The sequence below is a fragment of the Marmota marmota genome, unplaced genomic scaffold (assembly GCF_001458135.2).
Source record: "Marmota marmota marmota unplaced genomic scaffold, marMar, whole genome shotgun sequence".
NCBI classification, from domain to species: domain Eukaryota; kingdom Metazoa; phylum Chordata; class Mammalia; order Rodentia; family Sciuridae; genus Marmota; species Marmota marmota.
This window is the reverse complement of record NW_025999977.1, coordinates 39,216,622-39,244,045: the sequence shown is the minus strand read 5'-3', so window position 1 is coordinate 39,244,045 and position 27,424 is coordinate 39,216,622. Positions and strand designations below refer to the sequence as shown.

Genomic DNA, 27,424 nt, shown 5'->3' with positions numbered 1-27,424 from the left:
TATTCCCTAAGTTTTTGCTATATCTTGTATCTTCTTGTGGTTTTGAATTTTTGAACCCCTTCATTTCCCAGTTATCTGGTGCATGCATACATTTATGCATGTTTGCCAAAAATTACTATCAGAATAGTTCTTTAAAACTGCCTTCATTTCTTTCTGATTTTTTTGGTAACTCACTTTTTAATAGTCAGTCCTTGGTGCTTCCTGTCAGGTCTGGAAGCAGTTTGCTAGACTCTTCCTCCTCAGGGCAAGATTCCAGTTCAGCTGGTCTTCTACACAGGCATGTCACTAAAGCTTTATCTTAGGTGCATTAATGAGCTATAACATTGCCAAGTAAATGATTTTACCATAATGGTGGTAGTCAACTATTTCCAAAAAATATAAGAATATATTTGTTAATGTCCAATCAACATATTTAGCTGAAAACTAGAGGTGTTAATGCATAATCAACTCTCTCTTTACCCTCCCACATGGATTGTGACTCAGTTTATTTAATTGCCAAAGTACTTCTCTCTCTCTCTCCCCCCCTCCCTCTCTCCCTCTCTCTCTTTTTTGTACTAGGGATTAAACGATTAAACCCAGAGGTGCTTAACCACTGAGCCACTCCCCCGCCCTTTTATTTTTTATTTTGAGGCAGGGTCTTGCTAAGTTGATGAGAGCCTCGATAAGATGCTGAGGCTGGTTTTGAACTTGTGATCCTCCTACCTCACCCTCTGGAGCCTCTGCAAAGTGCTCTTTTCTTTACTCCTGTTGACTTGTGTATATTAGCTTGGAAAGAGATCTTTTGTTTGTTTGTCTCTCCTGGTTCAAAACATTGTTCTTCTCTATATAGAAAAGACTTTAAAAGAACAATAATATTTCAGAGGCTTCCATATTATTTTTCAAATGTCAGAGAAACTAAAATCTGGCAACTTTGCAGTCTGTGGGCCTGGCCCAGATTCCAGGGCATTCAACTGTCTTGGAGCGGTGGCTTCTCATGAGACCAAATTCCCCTAGCTGCTGCCCCCCTGCAGGACTGAGGGGAGGGCAGGATTCTTATTTACATTCTGGGCTTTGCACTGCTTTCCAATCTGTGTCCCAGAATTATAGAGAAAAATGCAAATTGGGTCTTCCAGAACTGAGAAGAAAAGCCTTTTTAAAGCTCTCCAATTGAGATTAATTTCTAGTCATATATTTTCCTCAAAAAATTTTTTATCATTTTCCCAGAAATATAAGAATCAGTCAGTTTTTCTTATCTGTTTCCCTTTCATTAATTTTACTTGTCTTTTGAAATTGGTGTTCTTCTGTTTGCTCCAAACGAGGACAGTATGGGCTGCTTTTAGGAACAATCTCTTCAAATGAATTTCCATAATTACATTGGAATCTATCTTTGTAGCCAGTTTTGTTGTGGGTTTCTGTTAAAATGGTTTTCTGTTTTTAAAACCAAGTACACAGAACTGTTTTCATCCCCTTTTTAAACAAAGCCACTTAAGCAAACTTATCATCTGTTTTTCTTTTCCGAAAATAACATTTCTGATCCTGCATTAAGCCTGCAAAGTAAGCACTGTTTTTATAAATTGACATAAAACCCCTATTGTATAAATAGAATTGTTTTACTTTTAAAGGGTGCAGCATGCCTATCAGTACCAATTGTGTCAAGGTTATTCCAAGCACTTTATCTTGAGCTTTCATTAGCCAAGGAAATGCTGTTTGGCTATAGCCAGTATAAACAATTTTGGGGGTCTCACTTTCCCACTGTTTCTTTCTACCATTATGAAGACATTACAAAAAACATATTTTCATGTTGGAGGCTGGTGCATAAATGACTGACTTTCAACTACCTAGCTTAACGAGTTCACATTTTTTAAATAGAAACTGTCATTTGATGATAACAAGGAAATATAAAAAGGCAAAATAAAATCTCCTATTGTAATATGTCTTATTCTGAACACTTATTTCAATTTAAAATCTAAAGGATTTTAAAAAGAAAGAATAAAGCATTATATTGCCTTTTCAGTAGGAGTTCAAGATAACCAAAAAAAAAAAAAAAAAAGAGAGAGAGAGAAAAAAAAACCCACCCCAAATTAGTGAGAAAAAGGGCTTCTTTGCTGAGAACATCAGCTTATAAATGCAAAGGGAATGATAAAGTTCAAAAATCACCATTTTGCAGGTCATTATGAAAAAAATTGATTCAAATAAAAATCTCCCAACAGATACCAAAACCATTCAGTGAATGTTTGATGATGATGATGTATTAGGTGGTCACCTGGGGTGGGGGATATATTATGGTTGATACTCACTGTGACAGGGCAAAAGCCCTCTACAGTGGCGTGATCTGGCTGTCATCTTAATCAAGTGATCCATTGATGCCCCATTTTACCTATGAAACTTTCTTTCCAAAAATGTTTAACCTGAGTCTAATCACACTCCTAGCTTTAAATTTCAATTTATAGGAAATACATAAGGTAAAGGAAAAAGAAAGGAAGCAGTTAAGAGAATTGAGACATTTTCTAGGCAGCTAATCCAGTTTCTTTGAAAAGTCAGTGTCTTGTGTGTGCACACATGGACACACACAGACATGTACACATACTTGAGGAGATGCTATTATTCTTGATTAAAAGACTTGAAGACATTAAAACATTAAATATCTCATCCTTGGGTTGTACACTGCTTTTTAAAAAATGTTTTGGGAATAGTTGGGAAATTCTGAAAATGGACAGGGAACTAGATGATATCAGGAAATGACTGCTAAATTTGTTAGATATGATAATGGTATTATGATTATGTAGAAGAATATCTTAGTTTGGGGGTTACATACTGAAGTATTTAGGGGTGAACTGTCATGATGTCTCTAATTTCCTTTGAAATGTTTCAGCAAGATTGATTGATAGGTTGATAGGTAGGTAGATCCTTGGATAAAGCAACTAGGCAAAATATTCATAGTTGTCGAGTATGGATAGGAATCTTTGAAATTTTTCATAATAAAGCATTAAAATTTTTTCTGTGCTAATTCTCAGCTTTGGGATCCTATTCCAGGTGCAGTATGTGATTCAAGGATATCACAAAAGAAGAGAGTACATTGCTGCTTTCCTCAGTCACTTCGGCACGTAAGTTCTGCTCTGTTTAAACCCATGTACCAACCATGCCCTCACTTGCTCATGAGTCTACTATGGAGACTTGATTAAGAAAATAGCATTTAATTATTACATATGAGATCTTTGCAATGCCATTTTGATTCTTTTTGGCATGTTGTTTACACTAAAGTTCCTGGGGTGACATTTTTTAAAGCATTCTTTAGCAAATAATAGAATCAGATATCTCCCCCACCCTCGCAGCAGCATGTCTGCCCCCTACCCCAGCAATAAGCAATAATGGTAGTACTGCCTACAGTAATAATGGGAGCAAAACCAGCAGTAATAATGGTAGTACTGTCTGTAGCAATAATGGTAGTGATGCCTGCAGTAATAATGGAAGTAAACCCTATAGTAATAATGGTGTTAATGCCTGAATTAATAATGGTAGCAAAACCTGCAGTACTAATGTTAATAGTGCTTATAATAATAATGGTAATAATGCCTGCAGTAATAATGGTAGTAGTGCCTGAAGCAAGATCCGCAGTAATAATGGTAATAGTACCTTCAGCAGTGATGGTAGTAATACTGCTTCTTGTACAGCTTTTTGTAGTTCATACTGCGCTTTCACCTCTGTCTTCTCACAGTACCCATGAAGTGAACCAGGCAGGCATTTTTGACACATCTGTGAATCTGTTGGAAGTTCAGTAACCTGATAGAAGTCACACACCTAGAAGAGGGGAAGCCGGGCAGAAACTGAAAGGACAATACTGCCAATGGTGCCACACAGATTTGCAAAGAAAATCTAACACTATGGGCTGGGGTTATGGCTCAGTGGTAGAGTGCTCCCCTAGCATGCATGAGGCACTGGGTTCAATCCTCAGCACCACATTAAAAAAAGAAAAAATTGTATCCACCTACAACTAAAATAAACAAATAAATAAATAAATAAATATCTAACACTAGACACAAAAGTGAGTTGGAAGGCCAGGCACAGTGGTGCACTGTTGTGATCCCAGAAGCTCAGGAGGCTGAAACAGGAGGATCATGAGTTCAAAGCCAGACTCAGCAATGGCTTAGCAACTCAGTGAGACCCTTTCTCTAAATAAAATACAAAATAGAGCTGGGGATATGGTTCAGTGGTTGAGTGCCCCTGAGTTCAATTCCTGGAACCAAAAAAGAAAAGTGAGTTGGAAGAAGGTACCATGTGGGAAAAGGGAAAAGTATGTGACTGTAGGGACAGTGGTACCTCCTGCTGCCGCTGTCCCATGTGTCTGCCCTTTCCTCCTCTGCCAGAGGCCATGATACTCTGTGGCCCTATTTACTTTTATGCTGTTGGCGCCTTATCAAGCTTCTGCTGAGGTTCAGCTCCATGGAAGAGGCAGTGCCTTTCCCTCGGGTCTGAAGAGATAGAGCTTTCTGCCCATTGGGTGGAACTGAGCACTAAGGATTTTAATGGTCTCATTATACCCAGCCTTATTCCAGAGAAGTTGGATAAATTTTATACACACACATGCACACACATATGCACACACACACACATGCACACACGTATGCGCACACACACACACATATAGTAACAAAATTTAAATTTTAAATAATAGAAGAAATTAGGAACTTGGGAATAGGTAAGAGAGAAGGAAACCAAGAATAAGGCTGGCAGCTCCCTGGGGTATCATTTTCAAACTGGCACAGTTAAAGCAAAATGTCTGACTCCCCAAAACAATGTTAAGCAATTTTCTTATTATCCATTATGGAATTTTCCTTACTCCAAAACAGAAATGTCAGTATCCAAGCAAAATGACTGTCTTTTACATGACTCTCTAATAATTGAGATTTTTTTTCTGTTTTATTTATCAACATTTTGAGGAAGTATTTTTGATACAGTGACTACGAAATGATACCTTTGATCTTCTAATTTTTGAGTAAGATTATCTTTAGTATATATAATTGAAAATGGTAGAAGCTAGCACAGTGCCCTCCAAAGGACACAACTTTCCTGGGGTACAAGAAAATTATGATATGTATTTGTTTTAAAATATCATTCTTTTTTTTTAATATTTATTTTTTAGTTCTCGGCGGACACAACATCTTTGCTTGTATGTGGTGCTGAGGATCGAACCCGGGCCACACGCATGCCAGGCAAGCGCGCTACCGCTTGAGCCACATCCCCAGCCCCAAAATATCATTCTTTTTTAATGTACATGTTTGTGTATGTTTTATGCACATATTACAATAATATAGTCGTACTTATATACAATTAGTGCTAAATTATAAATAAGTACTACTGTGTTACTGTATTGTGAGCATAATAAAAAAATGTGTGCTTATTTTTGCCTTTGGGTACAGGATCTAAAAAGTTTAGTTATAAGTTTTATAATATTGGGTTAATTATAAATAAATTTATAAAGAAAAATAAAACTGGTCAACAGAATAGTTGACTTCAGGCACATCTGAGTGATATACCAGCCATCTTTTGAGCAAATCCCTTAGCCCTCAGGATCCTTGTTCCTTTACCTTTCCAAGCAACACAACTATCTCTTCCTATGGGAGATCATCAATATTGATGGTCTGATTGGACTGATTTGGCCAGGGAAAGGGCATTTCTAAGGACAACAAAGATCTTCTTGGGAGGATGAATCACTCCCTTTCAAAGATTGTGGCTGATATTGTCACATTATAGTAGTGATACCCCCTGGCACAGTCTGCTCTTGAAAGAAGTAAATGGGGCCAACAGACCAGCACTTTGCTGGCCCCTGCACTCACCACTCTCCCATCTGACATTGCTACTATCTTGAGTCCATTGGGGAGGGAGGGCAGGGCAAGAGAAAGGATTCCACATACTTTGGAAGAAAAGTAATATCTGATCTCAAACGTAATAATATTGTCATCGTTCATTGCTGTGTAGTCCCAAGTGAAAGTAAGACTTTAAAGATCATTGTACAGATAGCATGGTGACATTTTGGTATTATGAGGTCATTGCTGACCTGATTTCTCAACTTTTCCCTTTAGTAGCTAATATTTGCATTTTATGGTTTGTTTTGTTTTTCACAACCCTGTAATGAAGTTTACAAATATAAGTATACTCATTCTACAGATGAGGAAACTGAGATTCTAAAGGTTAAGCGATTTGCTTATGTTATAGCAAACAGTAAATAGAAAAGCTGTGACTTAAACCTAAAGGCAATGCCTTTCCCATGATCCTATTCTCTGGAATCCACAAAAGATTAAGAGAACCTGACCTCACCAAGATATTCTTCACTTGGCTCCGTCTCTTCTATACTTTATTTTTATGAGGGTTTTTGTGTGTGTTTGTGTTACTTAGAGGAGTCGTGGAGTACGATGCAGAAGGCTTTACAAAACTCACTCTGCTGCTGATGTGGAGAGATTTCTGTTTTCTTGTGCACAGTGAGTATACTTTTGCTCTCAGCATTTCCGCATACTTTTTTAAATGTCCAAATCACATGTAATAATCAGTATGAGATCCTTCAGTGTCTGACTTGGTCCCTTTTACTTTAGCATATGTACATAATGGTATGATCACTAGGGTGATTTTACCCTTCAGGGGACATCTTTGGAAGCATTTTTGATAGTCATGACTTAGGGAGGAGTATCATTACTGGTATTCAGTGGCTAGAGGTCTCTGATACAGCTAAACATCCTGTAATGCATAGAATGGTCCCACTCAACAAAAATTATTGAATCTAAAATGAGGATATTGCCAGGTAGGAGAAGCCCTACCCTAAACAGATTTCCTTTCTTTTCTATTCTTCTTCTTCTTCTTCCTTTTCTTTCTTTCTTATTTTTCATTTTATTTTATTATATATTATTTTTTTATGGCACTGAAGATAGAACCCCATGGTGCTTCACCACTGAGCTACATCTACTGCCCTTTTTTTATTTTGAGACAGGGTCTCATAAGTTGCTGAGGGTTTTCCTAATCTGCCAAGGCAATTCTCTTGCCTCAGCCTCCCAAGTTGCTGGGGTTACAGGCATGCACCATTGTACTTGGCACTAGACAGATTTCTATTTCAGAATATCTTTCTAGTGGCAGGTCTCAAAACTTTCAGAATTACTCAGAACCTACTTGCTTTGATTATTTGGTTACCATCCTTACTAAGTGAAAAGTCTATAACTGTGATAATGAGTAAAACATAACTTAAAGCTGGGCAGCATTTTAATACAATCCCAGCATAACTTCTCAGTGTTTTTCCACAGAGGAGGCAGATTTAAGTGGTTGTTATGTTGTATTAAAATAGTTTCTAAATCCTTCCCCCTTTTTTTTTTTAACCTGATTCCACACCACCAGATAGTAAGAAGCTCCTAAATGTCTAGTGTCAGAGGGAAGAGGACCTCCAAGTGAAACCTTATGTGGCATTCTCCACCTGGAGCTAGCTGAGAGCTGGCTGTCCCCGGGCAGCTGGCCTCCCTGCCTTTCCATGTTGCCTGACAATCACCAAACTGCTCCTGTCATGCAGTGCTTTGTGTTGAGTTCCAACTCTAGTTCATCAAATGTTGGGGCCATCTTTTCAAATGCATCTGAAAATACATGCATGTTATTTAGAATTACTTATATGTGTATTAAACAGAGGGTTGGGGAAAAGATTTTCACCATGGGTCTACCTGGTTCGATTCACCAGGACAAGTCTCCATTGGCTAGGTCTCCTCATGTGGACACGCAGAACCTGGCTGCCAGGTCTCATGGAAACACTGGCATATGGAGCTTAACCTACAATATGGGTCCAAGTGGAGGAGGATCTTCACACTGAGCTGCTCACCAGCTTCTCTGGCATTACTGATCTTAGCCAAACACGATGCTTCTGACCACCACTTTTAACTCTCACTTCATATGTTGTTGTCTTGGTTTGTGTTCTGAGCCTTAATTCCTTTGTGAGATCTAACTTGCTATTTGCCACATCCACTTCATGTCACCCCCTTGGAATTAGTGATTCTATTTCTAATCCCACCCCACACCCTGACTGCATCCTTGGTATATTTCTGATGACTTGAGATAATTGTCTGATTGTCCTAGCCCAGCTCAGCCAAAGGAACCTGTACCCTGTTTCCAATGGTGGTGGCAACAGTCAAATGCTCCCAAGTGGCTTTGGAAAACCCCATCATGTCTGGACATTTACACATGGTAACTTAGAAGAATGCTTCAACCATTCCTTTCCCAAAGTGCCACAGATCATATCAGATATAAGGAAAAATATACATTCTTGACATTGTTCAATTCTAACCTGTTTTGGCAACATACAACTCAAAAATTACAACTCTGGTGGTGATATATTAGTCTGTTTTCTGTTGCTATAACGAAATACTTAGCAGGCTACTTTATAAAGAAAAGAGATTTGTTAAAACTCATAGTTTTAGAAACTATTATTCAAGATCAGGGGCCCGATATGTTTGGGTCCATTTGTCTGGGTCACAACATGGCAGAGGAATAGAAAGGGAATCAGCTACATGCAGAAGGATCCAAGTGCAGTGGGCGGCCTCACTTACTAACAATCCATTACCATGAGAACTACATTAATCTCTTCCCAAAGCAGCACCCCCAATGACCTAATCACTTTCTACTAAGCCCCACCTCTAAATGGTTCCAACACCTCTGATATCTCCACACTGGGACCAAGCCTCCAGCACATGAGCCTTTGGGGGCAAACTATTTCCAAGCCATAGCAGCTAGCAAGAGGAAATTGTAACTTTCATTAAAGTTCAGGAATAAAACAGCATTCACCTCTCAGCCCCTGTCAGCTCTCTTGTCAGTACATTTAACATTTATAGAATTGCTTTTGCTTTTGAGTTTCCTACAGAATATTGTCTCTGTGATATTGTGTATCCAATATTTCTTACGGTTTCTTCTCCATTTCACTGTCTTAGTTTTCCCAAGTAAGACATGCAGAATTAAGTCCCAAAGTCATATTTTTACTTGGTTTGGAATTACCTTCTTCAGAAACACAGAATCCCCAAGCCCCCATCAGAACATCTACAGTGACCTTGGGATTTTAATTTGCTTTTTCCAAAGTATTTCCTCAGGCTGCCATTCCTTTCCTCCCCAGATCATTTGTTCCTTGTCCCCTAAGGTCACTGCCCACACTCTTGGCTCCTCTGGCGGATAAGACCTCATATGAATCAAGGGAGTTTGATGCAGTTTCCTGCTCTACCACTAACTCACAGTCTGTCTTTAAATAAATTATTTCCACCCTTTTGCTTCTTTCTTATCTAAAATGTAGGACTTGCTGCATCAGAGTGCAGCTTGGTTAGATAATGTGTTTTCCTCAGTCATGTAGTTACGCATCTGACACTTACCTTCCTTTGGAAGCATCTGCTTGCTTGGTTACAACGCCCAAGGGACCATTTGTTCCTTTTTTTCTTCCATAAAGATGGGGAGGTGAATATGGGGTGGCAGAGACTTGACAAAGAACACTGCAGTGAATTATTCTGGGATCTCAAGATGTGAAAGAGGAGGACGGAAATGCCTGGAGATGGAGCCAGTCTTCTGGCTGTGGGTGGCTCCACTCCCTTGTGGAGGCTGGAGACCTAGCAGGACGTGAAATAGCATCTCTGCTCCCCCTTCCCCCTGCCTTCTCCCTGGACAACAAGATAGCTGCCACCTGGGCAGGTGTAGGTGGTCATTCTGAGCTTTTTGGATGCCAGAGGAAAAAGGCACCCCTGTCTGGAGGCAGGTGGCTCTGACCTCAGACTGCGCGGGTGTGGGCAAGCAAGAAAGTCTCAGGGAAAGCCATCTTGCATATTTCAGGACTCTCAGGAGGCGCTGCGATATCCTGACATTCCAGTGATTCCAGGAGTGGGGACTGTGGCCATGATGATCTCCATGGAGCTTCCCTATCCACTTATACCTTCCTGCTTCCTTCATCTACTACCAGTATCTCAAGAATGGGAACTGTGGCAGGTTCAGAAACTTGCTCCCATCCACAAGCTGTTTTCAGGAGGGTTCCTGGCTGTCATCTGAGCAGTGCTGGTAGCAATTGAGTAGGTAATTCCATATTGGCCAAATTCTTCTTCCCTCTGGAGGCAGTAGTTACCTTTTGACAGCATTTTCAGAGTGCTAGATGGCAAGAAAGTCTTCCTAACTATCAAGGCGAGAGAGCACAGCACAAGAGCACCTATGGGGAAAGATGGCTTCTTTCCAGGGCCCAGCCAGCTACACTGTAAATAGGAGCAACAGGAGCAGCTGCCTGGAAGGGGAGAATGTCAGGAGCTGGGACTTCCAAGGCTGTGGGAGAGGACCTGTGGTGTGGGAAGTTCTTCTCATTACCTATAAGTCCTTGGGTCATCAGCCTGGGCCACAGGCCATGTCTTCCTAGGAAATACCTATTACATCAAACCTGGCCTCTTTTCTCTTCTCTGCCCCCAATTCCAATCAACTTCACTGAGTTCTCCTTTACTGAGAATACCTACTTTGTGCTCAGTACTATGCCTGGTATAAGGGAATACAAGTAAAAAACTCAGGCTTGGACTTAAGATGCTTACAACTTAGATAATGTGTTAGTGTATAGCACAGAAGTTGGAAAACTACAGGCTGTGGGCCAAACCCCACCCTCAGCCCTTTTTAGTACAGCCCTGGAGCTGAGAATATTGTTTACATTTTTAAACGGGTTGTTAGAAAACAGAAGAAAGAAACAATGTGCAACATTGTATACGGCCTACAAAGCCTAAAATATTTATTATTTAACACGTTACAGAAAAAGTTTGCCAAGGCCTGGTCTGAAGACCCAGCAGGACATGAAATAGCATCTCTGCTCCCCCTTCTCTCTGCCTTGTCCCTAGACAGCAAGACAGCTGCCACCTGGGCAGGTGTTGGTGGTCATTCTGAGCTTTTTAGTTGCCTGCTGGGTCTAGTTATAAGAAAAGAGATCAGGTAAAGGTGAAGTACAATGCTGTGCATTTTAAAACAACTATTTTGTGACTGGCCTATTACCTGCAAGGCACAAGGTGATGTGTGAAAGAGAAAGACCTTCCTGTTACATAAAGAGAGAGAGTAAAGAAGAGAGAGAGAAGCCCTCTCTAATGGAGTCTAATGTGAGAGATGACAAAGAAGTACATGAAAATATATAAATTGCAAATTTATGTGATGAAGGGCTATGCTGGGGGAGACTGTTGTTAGGATAGTTAGGAAGACTTCATCTGAGACCTTGAGGGGCACAGGGAGCCAGGGAGGAGGTGGCAGGGACAGGAATGCACTTGTGCAAAAGCCCTGAGGCAGCCACACCTTGCCTGAGTCTGTCAGGCCTGGGGCACAGAGCAAGGGGAAAGGCTTTCAATGATTTTTTTTTTCTTTAGTATATTTTTTAGTTACTTTGTCAGCAGATTGTTGTGAGATTGCAGTGCACATCTTTTTAAAAATTTATTTATTTATTCTAATTTGTTATATATGATTGCAGAATGCATTTCAATTCATAGTACACATATAGAGCACAATTTTTCATTTCTCTGGTTGTACACAAAGTAGAGTCACACCATTCGTGTCTTCATACATGTACTTAGAGTAATGATGGCCATCTCATTCCTACCCCATGACCCCTCCCTTCCTTTCCCTCCCCTTTCAGATCTAAAGTTATTCCATTCCTCCCATGCTCCCCACCCCACCCCCATTATGGATCAGCATCCACATATCAGAGAAAACATTTGGCCTTTGTTTTTTTGGGATTGGCTTGCTTCACTTAGCATGATATTCTCCAACTCCATCCATTTACCTGCAAATGCCATGATTTTATTCTCTTTTAATGCTGAGTAATGTTCCATTGGGTATATACACCAAAGTTTCCTTATCCAATCATCTATTGAAGGGCATCTGGGTTGGTTCCACAATTTAGCTATTGTGAATTGTGCTGTTATAAACACTGATGTGGTTGTGTCCCTGTAATACACTGTTTTTAAGTCCTTTGGGTATAAACCAAGGAGTGGAATAGCTGGGTCAGATGGTGGTTCCATTCCCAGTTTTCCAAGGAATCTCCATACTGCTTTCCAGATTGGTTGCACCAATTTGCAGTCCCACCAGCAATGTATGAGTATGTCTTATTCCCCACATCCTTGCCAACTCTTATTGTTGTTTGTATTCTTGATAACTGTCCTTTTGACTGGAGTGAGATGAACTCTTAGAGTAGTTTTGATTTGCATTTCTCTAATTGCTAAAGATGTTGAACAGTTTTTCGTATATTTGTTGATTGATTGTATATCATCTTCTGAGAAGTGTCTGTTCAGTTCCTTGGCCCATTTATTGATTGAGTTTATTGTTTTTTTGGTGTTAAGTTTCTTGAATTCTTAATATATCCTAGAGATTAGTGCTGTATCTGATGTGCTTGTGGTAAAGATTTGCTCCCATTTTTCTGTAGGCTCTCTATTCACCTCACTGATTGTTTCTTTTGCTGAGAAGAAGCTTTTTAGTTTGAATCCATCCCATTTATTGATTCTTAGTTTTAATTCTTACACTATAAGAGTCTTATTAAGGAAGCTGGGGCCTTATCCTACATGATGAAGATTTGGGCCTACTTTTTCTTCCATTAGGCGCAAGGTCTCTGTTCTAGTGCCTAAGTCTTTGATCTACTTTGAGTTGAGTTTTGCACAAGGTGAGAGAGAGATGTTTAATTTCATTTTGTTACATGTGGATTTCCGGTTTTCCCAGCACCATTTGTTGAAGAGGCTATCTTTTCTCCAATATATGTTTTGGCTTCTTTTTCTAGTGTGAGATAATTATATTTATGTGGGTTTGTCTCTGTGCCCTCTATTCTGTACCATTGGCCTATACGTCTATTTTGGTGCCAGTACCATGCCATTTTTTTTTAAGAGAGAGAATTTTTTAATATTTATTTTTTTTAGTTTTCGGCGGACACAACGTCTTTATTTTTTTTTTTTAATTTTTATGTGGTGTTGAGGATTGAACACAGTGCCCCGCGCATGCCAGGCGAGCGGTTACCGCTTAAGCCATATCCCCAGCCCACCATGCCATTTTTGTTACCACTGTTCTGTAGTATAGTTTAAGGTATGGTATAGTGAAGCCTTCTGCTTCACTTTTCTTGCTAAGGATTGCTTTGGCTATTCTGGGTCTCTTATTTTTCCAGATGAATTTCACGATTGCCTTTTCTATTTCTATGAGGAATGTCATTGGGATTTTGATTGGGATTGCATTGAATCTGTATAGTGGTTTTGGTAGCATGGTCATTTTGACAATAATAATTCTGCCTATTCAAGAACAAGGTAGATCTATCCATCTTCTAAGGTCTTTTAATTGTTCTGTGGTTTTCATTGTAGAGGATTTTCACCTCTTTCTCTTTGAATTGATTCCCAAGTTTTTTTTTTCTTTTCTTTCTTTCTTTTCTTTTCTTTTTTTTTTTGTTTGTTTGTTTGTTTAGGCTATTGTAAATGGGGTAGTTTTCCTGGTTTCTCCTTTAGAGGATTTGTCACTGATGTACAGAAATGCCTTTGATTTATGGGTGATGATTTTATATCCTTCTACTTTGCTGAATTCATTTACTAGTTCTAGAAGTTTTCTGGTGGAATTTTTTGGATCCTCTAGGTACAGAATCATGTTATTGGCAAGCAGTGATAGTTTGAGTTCTTCTTTTCCTATCCGTATCCCTTTAATTTCTTTTGTCTGTCTAATTGCTCTGGCTAGTGTGTCAAGAACTATGTTAAATAGACGTGGTGAAAGAAGGCATCCCTGACTTGTTCTAGTGTTTAGAGGGAATGCTTTCAATTTTTCTCCATTTAGAATGATTTTGACCTTGGGCTTAGAATAGATAGCTTTTATGATGTTGAGATATGTTCCTATTATCTCTAGTTTTTCTAGTGTTTTGAACACTAAAGGGGTGCTATATTTTGTCAAATGCTTTTTCTGCCTCTATTGAGAAGATCATATGATTCTTATCTTTAAGTCTGTTGGTGTGATAAATTACACTTATTGATTTCCTTATGTTGAACCAACCTTGCATCCCTGGGATGAATCCCACATGATCATGGTGCACTATCTTTTGATATGTTTTTGTATTCGATTTGCCAGAATTATTATTGAGAATTTTTGCATCTATGTTCATTAGAGATACTGGTCTGAAGTTTTCTTTCTTTGATGTGTCTTTGTCTGGTTTTGGAATCAGGGTGATATTGGTCTCATAGAATGAGTTTGGAAGTGTTCCCCCTTTTTTATTTTATGGAATAATTTGAAGAATATTGGTATTAGTTCTCCTTTGATAGTCTTATAGAACTCAGCTATATATTCATCTGATCCTAGGCTTTTCTTGGTTGATAGGCTTCTGATGGCATCTTCTGTTTCATTACTTGAAATTGATCTTGTTTAACTTGTTTATATCATCCTGATTCAATTTGGGCAAATCATATTACTCTAGAAATTTGTCAATGCCTTCAATATTATATATTCTTTGGAGTAAAAATTTTCAAAATAATTTGTAATTATTTTATGTATTTCTTTAGTGTCTGTCATGATATTTCCTTTTTCATCACAGATGTTAGTAATTTGAGTTTTCTCTCTCCTTCTCTTCATTAGCATGGTAAAGGTTATCAATTTTATTTATTTCAAAAGAACCAACTTTTTAGTTTATCAGATTTTTCAATTCTTTTTTGTTTCAATTGCATTAATTTTAGCTCTGATTATTTTTTATTGATTTTTTTAAAAAAATAAATGACAGCAGAATACATTACATATACATATACAGCACAATTTTTCATATTTCGGGTTGTATATAAAGTATGTTGACACCAATTCATGTCTTCATACATGTACTTTGGATAATGATGTCTATCACATTCCACCATTCTTGCTAATCCCCTGCCCTCTCTTTTTCCCTCCCACCCCTCTTCCCTATCTAGAATTCATTTATTCCTCCCATGCTCCCCCTCCCTACTCACTATGAGTCAGCCTCCTTATATCAGAGAAAACATTTGGCATTTGTTTTTTTGGGATTGGCTAACTTCACTTACATTATCTTCTCCAACGTTATCCATTTACCTGCAAATGCCATGATTTTATTCTCTTTTATTGCTGAGTAAAATTCCATTGTGTATATATGCCACATTTTTTTAATCCACTCATCCACTGAAGGACATCTAGATTGGCTCCACATTTTAGCTATTGTGAATTGTGGTGCTATAAACATTGATGTGGCTATGTTCCTGTAGTATGCTGTGTTTATTTTTTTTAATTGATTTTTTAAAAAATGATAGCGGAGTGCATTACAATTCTTATTACACATATATACCACAATTTTTCTTATCTCTGTTTATATATAAAGTACGCTGTTTTTAAGTCTTGTGGGTATAGACTGAGGAGAGGGATAGTTGGGTCAAATGGTGGTTCCATTCCCAGATTTCCAAGGAATCTCCATACTGCTTTCCTATTGGCTGCACCAATTTGAAGTCCAACCAGCAATGTATGAGTATACCTTTTTCCCCACATCCTCGCCAACACTTACTGTTGTTTGTCTTCATAATAGCTGCCATTCTGACTGGAGTGAGATGATATCTTAGAGTAGTTGTGATTTGCATTTCTCTAATTGCTAGAGATGATGAACATTTTTTATATATTTGTTGATTAATTGTATATCCTCTTCTGAGAAGTGTCTGTTCAGGTCCTTGGCCCATTTGTTGATTGGGTTATTTGTTTTTTGATGTTTAGCTTTTTGAGTTCTTTATATACTCTAGAGATTAGTGCTCTGATGTGTGAGGGGTGAAAATTTGCTCCCAGGATGTAGATTCTCTGAGATGTAATGTTCAGTCATTTATTTGTTGACTTTTTCTTTTAAGGAATGAACTCCATGCAATGAACTTTCCTCTTAGTACTGCCTTCATAGTGTCCCAGAGATTTTGATATGTTTTATCAGTATTCTCCTTTACCTCTAAGAATTTTTTAAAATATTTATTCTTTAGTTGTACACCATACCTTTATTTTACTTATTTTTATGTGGTGCTGAGGATCGAACCCAGGGCCTCGCACATGCTAGGTGAGCGCTTTACCGCTGAGCCACAACCCCAACCTGCCTCTAATAATTATTTAATCTCCTCTTTGATGTCTTCTGCAATTTAGTCTCCAGGTATTGGTGTAGCTTCTATATTTTATTTTATCATTGATTTCTAATTTCATTCCATTATAATCTGATAGAATGCAGGATAGGATCTCAACTTTTTTGTATTTATGAAGTTGTTTTGTGGCATAATATATGGTCTGTTTTAGAGAAGACTCCATGTGCTGCTGAGAAGAAAGTGTATTCACTCATTGATGGATGAAATAGTCTATATATGTCTATTAAGCCTAAGTTATTGATTATATTTTTGAGTTCTGTGGTTTCTTTGTTTAGTTTTTGTTTGAAAGATCTATCCAGTGGTGAAAGAGGTGTGTTAAAGTCACCCAGAATTATTGTGTTATGGTCTGTTTGTGCAATGCACATCTTTAACCTAACAATCTACTTCAGGTTAATAGTGAATTAATTTTGGTGAAACATAACACCTTTTGTTTCTTTTCCTCCCCCTAATTTGTGCTATTAATTTTTTATTTGGTAGCTACATCAATAAGCACTAGAGTGTAAACACAATAGATATCTATTATTTTATAAAACATCTTATATTTTTAAAAGAAGAAAAGAGAAAAATATTCTTTTTATATTTTATATTTCTATTTTATATTTCTATTCCCAGCATTCCTTTGCAGGACTTGGGTTGCTCTGACACTCTCTGACTTACAGCTGGATGCAGGCTCCCTGAATTCTGAGTTTCTTCCTCTGATTTTTTAATTGATTTTAATGATTAATATTGACACAGATTTTCTTAATGTTCTTTTTGTATCTGTCTTTATTTTTCTCTCTGTTCATTCGTTCTAAGTTTACATTAAGAACTGCAAATAGTTATTTTGTTTTTCAGAGGGCTCAATTTCTTGTAGGACTTTTTTAAGCTAGAGGAAATGGACAACTTCAGACTAATTCTGCTCATCATTTAAATAATTCTTTCCTTAATCAAGGCCAATAAATTAGAAATCAGGACAGCTTTTGAAATTTTAAGTAAAAATCAGAGGCTTCTGTTTATTGCCGCAAATGCCCCTTCCAAGCTCCAAATTTGTCAGGCTCCATGATTCCTAGTATAACCCAGGAAATTATCTGCATTGATGTTCTACGGTCGCCTCAACCACTAAGAGGCAGGCCATCATGACAGCAGCCACTCAATTCCTGGCAAAATGGTGTGGCCTTTCGTCTCCTTGCCACTACAACAATGTTCTACAGCAACCTTGCAGCATATTAATAGTCAGCAAACAAGAGTGCTACTAGATAATCAGTAAAACCAAAACTGTAATGTTTCTCAAAACTCACTCACTTTTTTGGATACAGATCACTTTTTAATGAAATGAATATGTTTGAAGAGCACAGCAGAATTGCTAGCGATTAAAATTAGGAACACAATGTGGGTATTGAAGTTTGTTTTAAACCCAGTCTGTGAAAAGTATAAAGGGCTGGGTTCAAGGTAGACCACTTGTCTAGCATGTGTGAGTCTCGCCTTTTGATCCCAGGACAGCAAAGGAACACACACACACAAAAAGGCAAAACAAAAAATTAATATTCTAGTACTAGTATCTTTACCTCATATCAGGGATACAAAAAAGATTCTAGTATTAATATTAACTATCAAAGCATCAGGAACTAAAATTGATTATGAACAAGAAGTGAAACTAGTCAGTTCTCTTTATGGTTTAAAATGATAAAGAATATGGAAAAGATAAAAGATGATCTTTCCAAATGTCTTTTTGCTCTGAGTACAAGAACTACTGGGTTCTTTTGATATTTAAAACACTTTGGTTAATTTTTATTCCTTCCTTGAAGGTGGTTAACCCTACTAGGCCAAGTGGTTTTCATTTTTGATTACATACACCGGCACGCCCCGCTCAGAGTTCACAGCTCAGAAGAGTTCAGATCCTTTAGCAACCAATACCAGTGTTTTGATTCAAACTGAAACTTAGTTTTCATCTTTAGAATTTACTTTTTAAAAGTTTGCTTTACGAGTTCTGACATGGGGATGAAAATTTATTTCATTAATCTTCATTGGGGATATTTTCTTTATTATAATACCTTGGATTTACTTGGCATCTTTTTAGAGATCTTAAAGGATTTCTTCTGGGGAAGGACTTGTAAATCACATGCACAATGATGCAGTGATATCCCCCCCCCCACGTTCTTATGTTGTGTGAGTCTTTTCAGTTGTAATTATGCATTAAAGTAATCACAAAAGTGAGTTTTTATGATTAAAAAAAAAAAAGGTCATGAAAACCTTCAGAGATTTTGACTTTAAAATGTAGCTATCCTGTAATTACAGGCACTTAGGGGACAGGGTTCAAGGCCAGCCTAAGCAACTTAGTGAGAGACCCTATCTGAAAATAAACAAAAAGGACTGGAGATGGTGCTCAGTAGTAGATCACCCTGAGTTCAATCCCCAGCAAATTAACATTATAATCAGAGAAGGCATCTTACTCAGTGAAATAAAGTATAATTTACAATATTGATGTAGCTCAGGAAAACCTTTTCTTATAATTAATATTAAAGTATTACTGACACTGGTGAAGAATGAGCTTTTTTTTTTTTTTTTTTTTTTTGGAGTCCTGAGGGATTTGAACCCAGGGCCTCACATTTCATGCTTTGGGGAAAAGCTCTCTGCCACTTTGCACTACATCNCCTCTTAGTACTGCCTTCATAGTGTCCCAGAGATTTTGATATGTTTTATCAGTATTCTCCTTTACCTCTAAGAATTTTTTAAAATATTTATTCTTTAGTTGTACACCATACCTTTATTTTACTTATTTTTATGTGGTGCTGAGGATCGAACCCAGGGCCTCACACATGCTGGGAAAGCTCTCTGCCACTGCACTACATCTCAAATCTTTTTATTTTGAGACAGGGGTCACACTAAGTTGTAGAGGTTGGCCTTGAACTCCTGCCTCAGCCTCCTGAGTAGCTGGGATTATAGGCACTCATGGTATAGAAGATAATGGTGATGATGGTTAACAGGTATTCATTGTATACTGTGCCCCAAAACACTGTTCTCCATATTTTATATATTATTATTTAATCCTTCCAGCATCTTTCTGAGGGTAATAACCAGATTACCTCATGTTACAAAGGATAAAACTGGCACAGCAAGATTGAGTGACACTTAGGATTTAAAATCCAGAAACTAATTCCAGATCCCATGTGCTAAACTGTATTCTGATACTACTTCAGATAATTGGTTGACTGCAAGCCAAGTGTGTGTAGTGATTTTCAAAATCCTTAGAGCATCACAAGAGAACCTGTAAGCCCCAAGAACAAGAGCAGAGGGTCAATGTAGAACCACATACAGAGATGTGGAGACTATCCTCATCCCTGAAGAATATGAGTAGACATCTCATCAAAGACATTACCAGCCAAAGACAGTGAGACGTGAGGCTGGATTGTTTCCTCAGTGGTGGTAACAACTAGTTCAGCTGTTATCCCCTGCCCCTGTTTGTTTGTTTTTAAGTAGAATCCAAACAGTTTTGTGGACTGGATCTATCTAGAGTGCCTGTGGATCTTTCTAAACAACAAACCAACAATAACAGTAACACAAAACCTTTTAACATAGAAATTTGAAAATAACACAAAAGTAGGGAGAAAAATATAATGAACCCACATGTGCTTATCACTCTTATTGTAGTTTTATCTACCTTGTTTATTTGCTTCTTCCCTCCTTTTTAATTTAATTTAGTATTTTTATTTTCTGGAATATTTTGAAGCAAATGTGAATATCATATCATGTCACTTATAAATACTTTAACATGTTTTTCTAACAGGGAAAGTTTTTTTTTAAAGGATACAGTATATCCACAATAACGTTGTTACATTTCGTTTTTACTATCACCTAATTCCTGTCTGCTTCAAACTTCCCTGTTTGTCTTAAATGTGGTTTTTAATGTAGATTTGTTCAGTCAGGATACAGTCAGGATTCAAAGAGCTATGGTCCCAAATAATGGACATCACTACTCATTTTCCTTTCCCATAGTTTAATTAAGGAAATATGGTTAAGAAACTATTAAGAACATCACTTCACCCTAGACCTATGGAAGTCAACATCTTACATCTATATATTATGCTTCCTTTTTAGTAGAATTCTTAGCACTGAAATAGGCAATTAGAAGACATCTATCTCAGGAGTTAACATTTTTTGTACCAAAGGCCTCTTGGGTCAATCCTATAGATTCTTTCTTTCCTCCTTCCTTTTTTTCTTTGCTTCATTCTTCTTCTTTTCTCTTCTCTTCCCCTTTCCCTTCTTTCCCTCCTACCTGCCCTCCCTAGGGCCTTGTGCATGCCAGGCAAGTGCTGTACCACTGAGCTACATCCCCAGCCGTGGATCTGTTCTTCAGTACAGATTTTTACATGCATAAGGCCCTGGGTTTGATCTCCAGCTAGCACTGCAAAAAATATAAATTACATATATCATATGACAAAGAAACTCATTATATTAAACACTTTTAGCATATCTTTAAAAAGCTATGATGTGCTTCTAATTTCAGAATTTCATGGACTCTATTGTTCCTTTAATTTGAAAAACAACTCTTAAGACACTTTGAAACACCTTCTTGGGCTAGGTTGTGTGGTTCTCCATAGTTCCCTAGGTTTTATACTTAGGTTTAAGGCCAGTTTTAGAAACCAGTGAATTCAGGAAGATTAATTCAGAAAAGTTTTATAAACAGAACTGTTTGTTTTAAACCTAGCTGGAAAGGTTGTAACTTCTCTCTAAATTATCCAGAAAGCATGCATCACTTTTCTTCAAGAAAGACAAGGTCAGAACGGCATTCTAAAATGATCTCTCAGACTACATAGATTATCTTCTTGATTATAATTAAATTAGAAACCTCAGCAAAGCAGTATTTTTATCCCATGTATGACAATTGTACATACTCAGGATAGGACATTAAAATCAACTGGATTGTAGAATGGAACTAAAGGATAATTTTCACAGTCAGCTACTATAATACACAGTTGGTTTAAATTTCAAAAGCAAAAGCACCAGCACCCCCAAGGATCCCTCATCTATACATATATAAGTAGGAAACAAATACCTGAAGGGATTAATGCTTTAGCTTTGGCAGTTTTTGAATACAGTAAAGCTTCATTAATTTGGAATTTGCAGGACTTCAGTAAGGAAGAAGGGATGGACTAAGGAAAATCCATCCTTTCTAATCAGAGTCATAAATGATATATATTCAGGGTGAATACATGCCACAAATGCTGTTTACTCAGCATTCAACCCTGCAAATGGAGTCATTTTTTATGTACATTGATTACTAATGTAGTCTTGTCTAACTTTTTAGGTTTGGTACATGTATATTATTTATTGATTTACAAATATATGATTTATTAAATGTTTATTTATTTTTATGTGGTATTGAAGATTGAACTCGGTGCGCCACACATGCTAGGTGAGTGCTCTACCAAGGAGCCACAACCCCAACCGTTATTAAAGGTTTGATTAAGAAAAATAAGTTGTAATAAATGAATTCAGCAAAGTAGCTGGATATAAATAAAATCAACACCCATAAATCCTCTGAAAGAGAAACTAGGAAACCCACCTCATTTACAATAGCCTCAAAAAAAAAAAAATAAAATACTTAGGAATAAACTTAACAAAAGAGGTGAAAGACCTCTATGATAAAAACTACAGCATACTAAAGAAAGAAATTAAAGAAGACTTTAGAAGATGGAAAAATCTATCTTGTTCTTGGATAGGCAGAATTAATATTGTCAAAACGACCATGCTAACAAAAGCACTATACAGATTTAATGCAATCCCAATCAAAATCCCAATGACATTCCTCATAGAAATAGAAAAAGCAATCATGAAATTCATCTGGAAAATAAGAGACCCAGAAAAGCCAAAGCAATCCTTAGCAAGAAGAATGAAGCTGGTGGCATTACTATTCCAGACCTTAAATTATACAGAAGAGCAATAGTAATAAAAACAGCATGGTATTGGCACCAAAATAGACTTGTAGACCAATGGTACAGAATAGAGGGCACAGAGACAAACCCACATAACTACAGTTATATGAGATAAAGGCACCAAAAACATTCATTGGAGAAAAGAGAGCCTCTTCAACTAATGGTGTGGGAAAACTGGAAATCCACATGTAACAAAATGAAATTAAACCTCTCTCTCTCACACCATGTGCAAAACTCAAAGTGGATCAAAGACTTAGGCACTAGGACAGAGACCTTGCGCCTAATGGAAGAAAAAGTAGGCCCAAATCATGTAGGTTAGGACCCAGCTTCCTTAATAAGACTCCTATAGTGTAAGAATTAAAACCAAGAATCAATAAATGGGATGGATTCAAACTAAAAAGCTTCTTCTCAGCAAAAGAAACAATCAATTAGTGAGGTAAATAGAGAGCCTACAGAATGGGAGCAAATCTTTACCACAAGCACATCAAATACAGCACTAATCTCTAGGATATATTAAGAACTCAAAAAACTTAACCCAAAAAAATAAATAATCCCATCAATAAATGGGCCAAGGAACTGAACAGACGCTTCTCAGAAGATGATATACAATCAATCAACAAATATACGAAAAACTGTTCAACATCTCTAACAATTAGAGAAATGCAAATCAAAACTACTCTAAGAGTTCATCTCACTCCAGTCAAAAGGGCAGTCAGTTATCAAGAATACAAACAACAATAAGTGTTGGCAAGGATGAGAAGAATAAGACACACTCATACATTGCTGGTGGGACTGCAAATTGGTGCAACCAATCTGGAAAGCAGTATGGAGATTCCTTGAAAAACTGAGAATGGAACCACCATCTGACCCAGCTATCCCACTCCTTGGTTTATACCCAAAGGACTTAAAAACAGTGTATTACAGGGACACAACCACATCAGTGTTTATAACAGCACAATTCACAATAGCTAAATTGTGGAACCAACCCAGATGCCCTTCAGTAGATGAATGGATAGGGAAAATTTGGTGCATACATATAATGGAACATTACTCAGCATTAAAAGAGAATAAAATCATGACATTTGCAGGTAAATAGATGGAGTTAGAGAATATCATGCTAAGTGAAGTAAGCCAATCCCAAAAAAGCAAAGGCCGAATATTTTCTTTGATATGGGAATGCTGACTCATAATGGCAATTGCAGGGAGGAGCATGGGAGGAATGGAAGAACTTTAGATAGGGCAAAGGGGAGGGAGTATATGTATGAAGACACACAGGGTGTGAAAATAGTTTGTGTACAATCAGTGACTTGAAAAATCATGTTCTATATGCGTAATATAAAATGAATTGCATTCTGCCATCATGAATAACAAATTAGAATAAATAATTTAATTTTAAAAAAGAAAAATAAGTTGTTATGTAGAGATATAAAACTTACTTGTTAACACCATTTATGAACATGGTATACGTTTCCATTTATTTTGATCATCTATAATTTCTCATAGCAATGTTTTATAGTTGTCAGTATATAAGTCTTGTACATCTTTTGTTCAATTAATTCTTAAATATATTTTCAAGCTACAGTGAATGGAGTTTTCTTAATTTTCATATTCTCATTGTTCATTGTTAATATATAAAAACACAGCTGATTTTTGTGTATTGACCTTCAGTAGATTCCTTAGGATTTTTATGTATGTGCTCATATCATCTAGAAAAAAAATGGTTCCACTTCTTCCTTTTCAGTGTGCCTGCCTGCTTGCCTGCTGCCTCCCTCCTCCTCCTCTCCTTCCTTCCTTCCCTCCCTCCAGTATCCTCCAGAACTGATCTATACCGGGGGTCTATTCATTTGTGTGTCCATTTATCCCTTTGTTCACTATGCATTGAGCACTGCTCTGCGTCAGGCAATACCAGACTCAAAGATACCAGGTGATATCTGCTCTGAAATGCCTCACAGTCTAAACATATCTAAACAACAATGCACTGTTATTTAAAGTACTCAAAGAGTTTTGGGGAGTGGCTTCTAGACTACAATGATCTTTGGCTAAACTTCAACCCTTTCCCTCTATTGGAAGGAAAGTGAAGGGGGTATCTAAACAGTTCATCTCACCCAAGGACAAATGCAGTGTAGCTCCACTTATATGAGGTAATGAGAGTTGACCAGTTCATAGGGGTAGAAAGGAGAATGGTAGAATGTGTTTTGGGGAGCTGGGCAGAAGAGGAATGGGATATGGAATTTCAGTTTGGGGTGGTAAAAAAGTTCTGGGCTGGGTAGTGGTGATTGTTGCTCAACACTGTGGATGTACTTCATGCTACTGGTTAAAATGGTAAATTTTATTATTTTAACCACAGGCAAAAAAATAAAAAACCATATTTCGTCATCAGGAAGGCATCTTACTGGCAGCACTTCCTCAGACCCAATTTGGTTTTTTCTCATTTAATTAATTCTCACTCACAGGTCACTGGAAAGATAAAAAGTGACTTCCAATAAAAGTTAATATCATTGATATATATCAATAATACCACTTTATTCATTATGTGCAGAGTCCTATGCTAAGTACTTTACATTTCATGCTTCCATATCATTCTCTCAAGAGCCCCATAAAGTCGAGCTGCTTGTTAGTCCCATGTTACAGAAAAGGAAAGTAAAACCCTTGCTAGAAATCCCATACTCAGAAGTTGAAACAGCATTTGAACAGAGCCCTGATTCCAGATCTCTCGTTCTCAACAGTTCACCAAAGCCCCCTAGTCCATGATCTGGGGCCCACTGCTGGGTTAAGAATAGGCTACTCTCTCCTGTCAGTCCCTGGGGGAGCTGGAGCCCTCAGTCAGTATCCTGCCAGCCTCTCATTTTTCCTAGTGTGCCATAAAATAATATCACTTCTGGTTAAGAATCATGATTTGAAAGAGGTTGGCAAGCACCGTACAGCCAACACTCCCTCTGCCCGGTGAGAGGGTCCTACATAGAGATGTGGTCAGGAGAACCCCAACCTCTATATATATGCTGGGTAGGGATCCTCAGTTCCAGTTCCTTTATTCAAATGAGGTGCTCTGGGGCTTCCCCAGTGCTGGCCTCTGCCCATCCCCAACCCCGCCTCTGTGAAACTATCCCATTGTACTGTCAGTCTTTTGAACTCTACAGTGTTGAAAAGGTGGATTAAGGATTCCCTGTCTCCAGGGAAACCATAGTACCTGCCCAAGATCAGCAAACTTTGCATACAGGTGAGCCTAGTAAAGATAATTGCCCAAAGGAATCTATCAGTGTGACTGAGGCCAGGCAACCAGCAATTACATTCGAATTTTGGATGTCAAGGGCCGTGCAATCCTGATGTAGACCATTGTCTACATGCAGCTTTGTTTCCCAAGAAGCTGTAAGTTGAGTTCCAAGCATTTTCTCAGATAGTCTTTCAGGTATGAAATTGAGCCTTCTTTAGTTTTAAAGGCCTTGACTTTTATAGCGATGGGTTGCCTTCTGCACCCTCAGGTGAAAGCAGAATTGAACTCTGAACATTTAAACCTATTCTTTGTGTCCTGTGTCCTACTGATCACTAAAGACGCTGAGCTGGATGAGAGTCCTTTCCTTAGAGACACTCACAGCCTAACATACTCCAAGGCCCTGAGGCTTTTCCCAATGAACATTGACCCCCCCTCCCCCTTTAATATCTTTGGCTGAACTAATATTCCTCATTTTTCATCTGGCTATATGCTTGGAAACCTCATGTATTGTAAACTGTCTCCTGTGTCAGACAAGTTAAAAGAATTTGCAAAGTTTATCCTTAAGCTCTTGTTTGATTGAGACCTCAGAAATGAATTGTGGTCTCAATCAAAAGCATCTCCAAATGACATTGCCTTTGTTTTATGTTGGAAGACCTGAGTGGGTCAAACCCCTCAATTCCAGTGTTCTACCACAGCCAGTCAATGAGAAGGTAGAGGCCATTTCAGTGGCACAGGGCTTGAACACTGTATTTATAAGATGAAAACAAGCTCTGTTGGCTTCTCACCAAGGAGACACAATACTTCAAAAGCTTCGTTCTTCTGGGAGGTGAACAGCCCAAGATTGCAGACTCAGTGGACTCCACAGAGAGTAAACAGAAGGAGACCATACACCCTCATGTTCAAAGGCAGTTTATTCCAACACCATACATTGTTTTCATCATTCCAGAGGCCACGGGGCTACAGAAAACCAACCAAATCAGAAAGAATTGCTTCTTGATTTCAGCTTTTCAAGTTTGATTCTTTTAACCACTAGAAAATCCTTTGAAACAACCTGGCTTTAGCTTTGATATTCTGAGAGAACATTGTTTTTTAAGCCACATATGACCCAAGTATGTGCTACATAGTAGTCATAGCAAAGAAGAGGAAGTTAGGACCTTAGCTTCTGTTTCTTTTGTTCTGTCAGAGCTCCACCAGCCTCATCGATGGTAATAATATAATTAAATGGGTTGGTATTCTTAAACAAGGTAACCAGAGAGGCAGAAAAACTGAAAAGCAGGGTAGTTACTGCAGTGTCCTTTCTCCAAGAGTCCTGGATCTCTGTGACATTGAGGGACAAAGAGATAGTTCATAGCCACGATTCTCTGGCACATGCAGGTTTATTCATGCACACACATAGACGTACACACACATTCCCACTCACATGTGTACACTCTTGTGGTAATACTCAGCTAACTTTTATGTTCCTAGAACTAAGAAAAACAAAAAAGTAGCTGTCCTTCTCCTTCCCACCCCCAAATATATGGGCTCTCCTAAGAATGTTCCTTTTTATATTTTTTGTATATTGAACAGCAGTACATTCACTTCAGTGTTTATAATGCACAGTGTCCCTTCACTCTCACCCCTGTCCCTTCTTCTCTGTTCCTTTTCTCATCACTTTGTTCTTTCTAAAATTTAGCCTTTCAGATGAGAGAAAGCCAAGCATATATTGTTAGTTTTCTTCTTTCTTATATGAAAAGTAGCCTAAGACACACCCCACCTGCACCTGGAATGAGTCCTTTCCATGCTTTGCTACGTCTTGTGTGGTTCCTAACCTCCCCTCCACAGTGGTGCTGAGATAATAGAAGGCCAGAACCTTCAGCTTTACACTCTTCACTAATAAACTTATATTTATGACATGCTTCTGTTGTTTCCCAATTGTTATTAGAAATGTCTCTTAATATCAGTAATAAGACCTTACACATTTCAAAGTACTTTCCCATTTATCATCTCATTCCATTTGATCTTCCCAAACCCCATGAAGTGGACAGGGCGGATATTGTCCTTGTTTTTAAGGGAACAAACCAAAGGTAACTGTTGACATTGAGTCAGACATCTAAGTCTTAAGGCTCCTCTTGTCTTGATGCCACTTTCTGTCTGTTTTTCAAAAACAAGGGAGAAACTGCCCTCCATGGTTTTGTTAATATTTCTTGGTATTTACCAAA

The 27,424-nt window shown here is 37.9% G+C and overlaps 1 protein-coding gene across 2 annotated transcripts in view; it reads left to right on the top strand.

The window, feature by feature from the left end:
- Window positions 1-27,424, top strand: part of Babam2 (BRISC and BRCA1 A complex member 2) — a 401,118-nt gene that overhangs the window by 316,967 nt on the left and 56,727 nt on the right. For both annotated transcript variants that reach the window (XM_048804615.1, XM_048804616.1), the window contains 2 exons: window positions 3,013-3,083; window positions 6,373-6,455. In XM_048804615.1, the coding sequence (XP_048660572.1) occupies window positions 3,013-3,083; window positions 6,373-6,455 (154 nt within the window). The remainder of the gene's footprint in view (window positions 1-3,012; window positions 3,084-6,372; window positions 6,456-27,424) is intronic.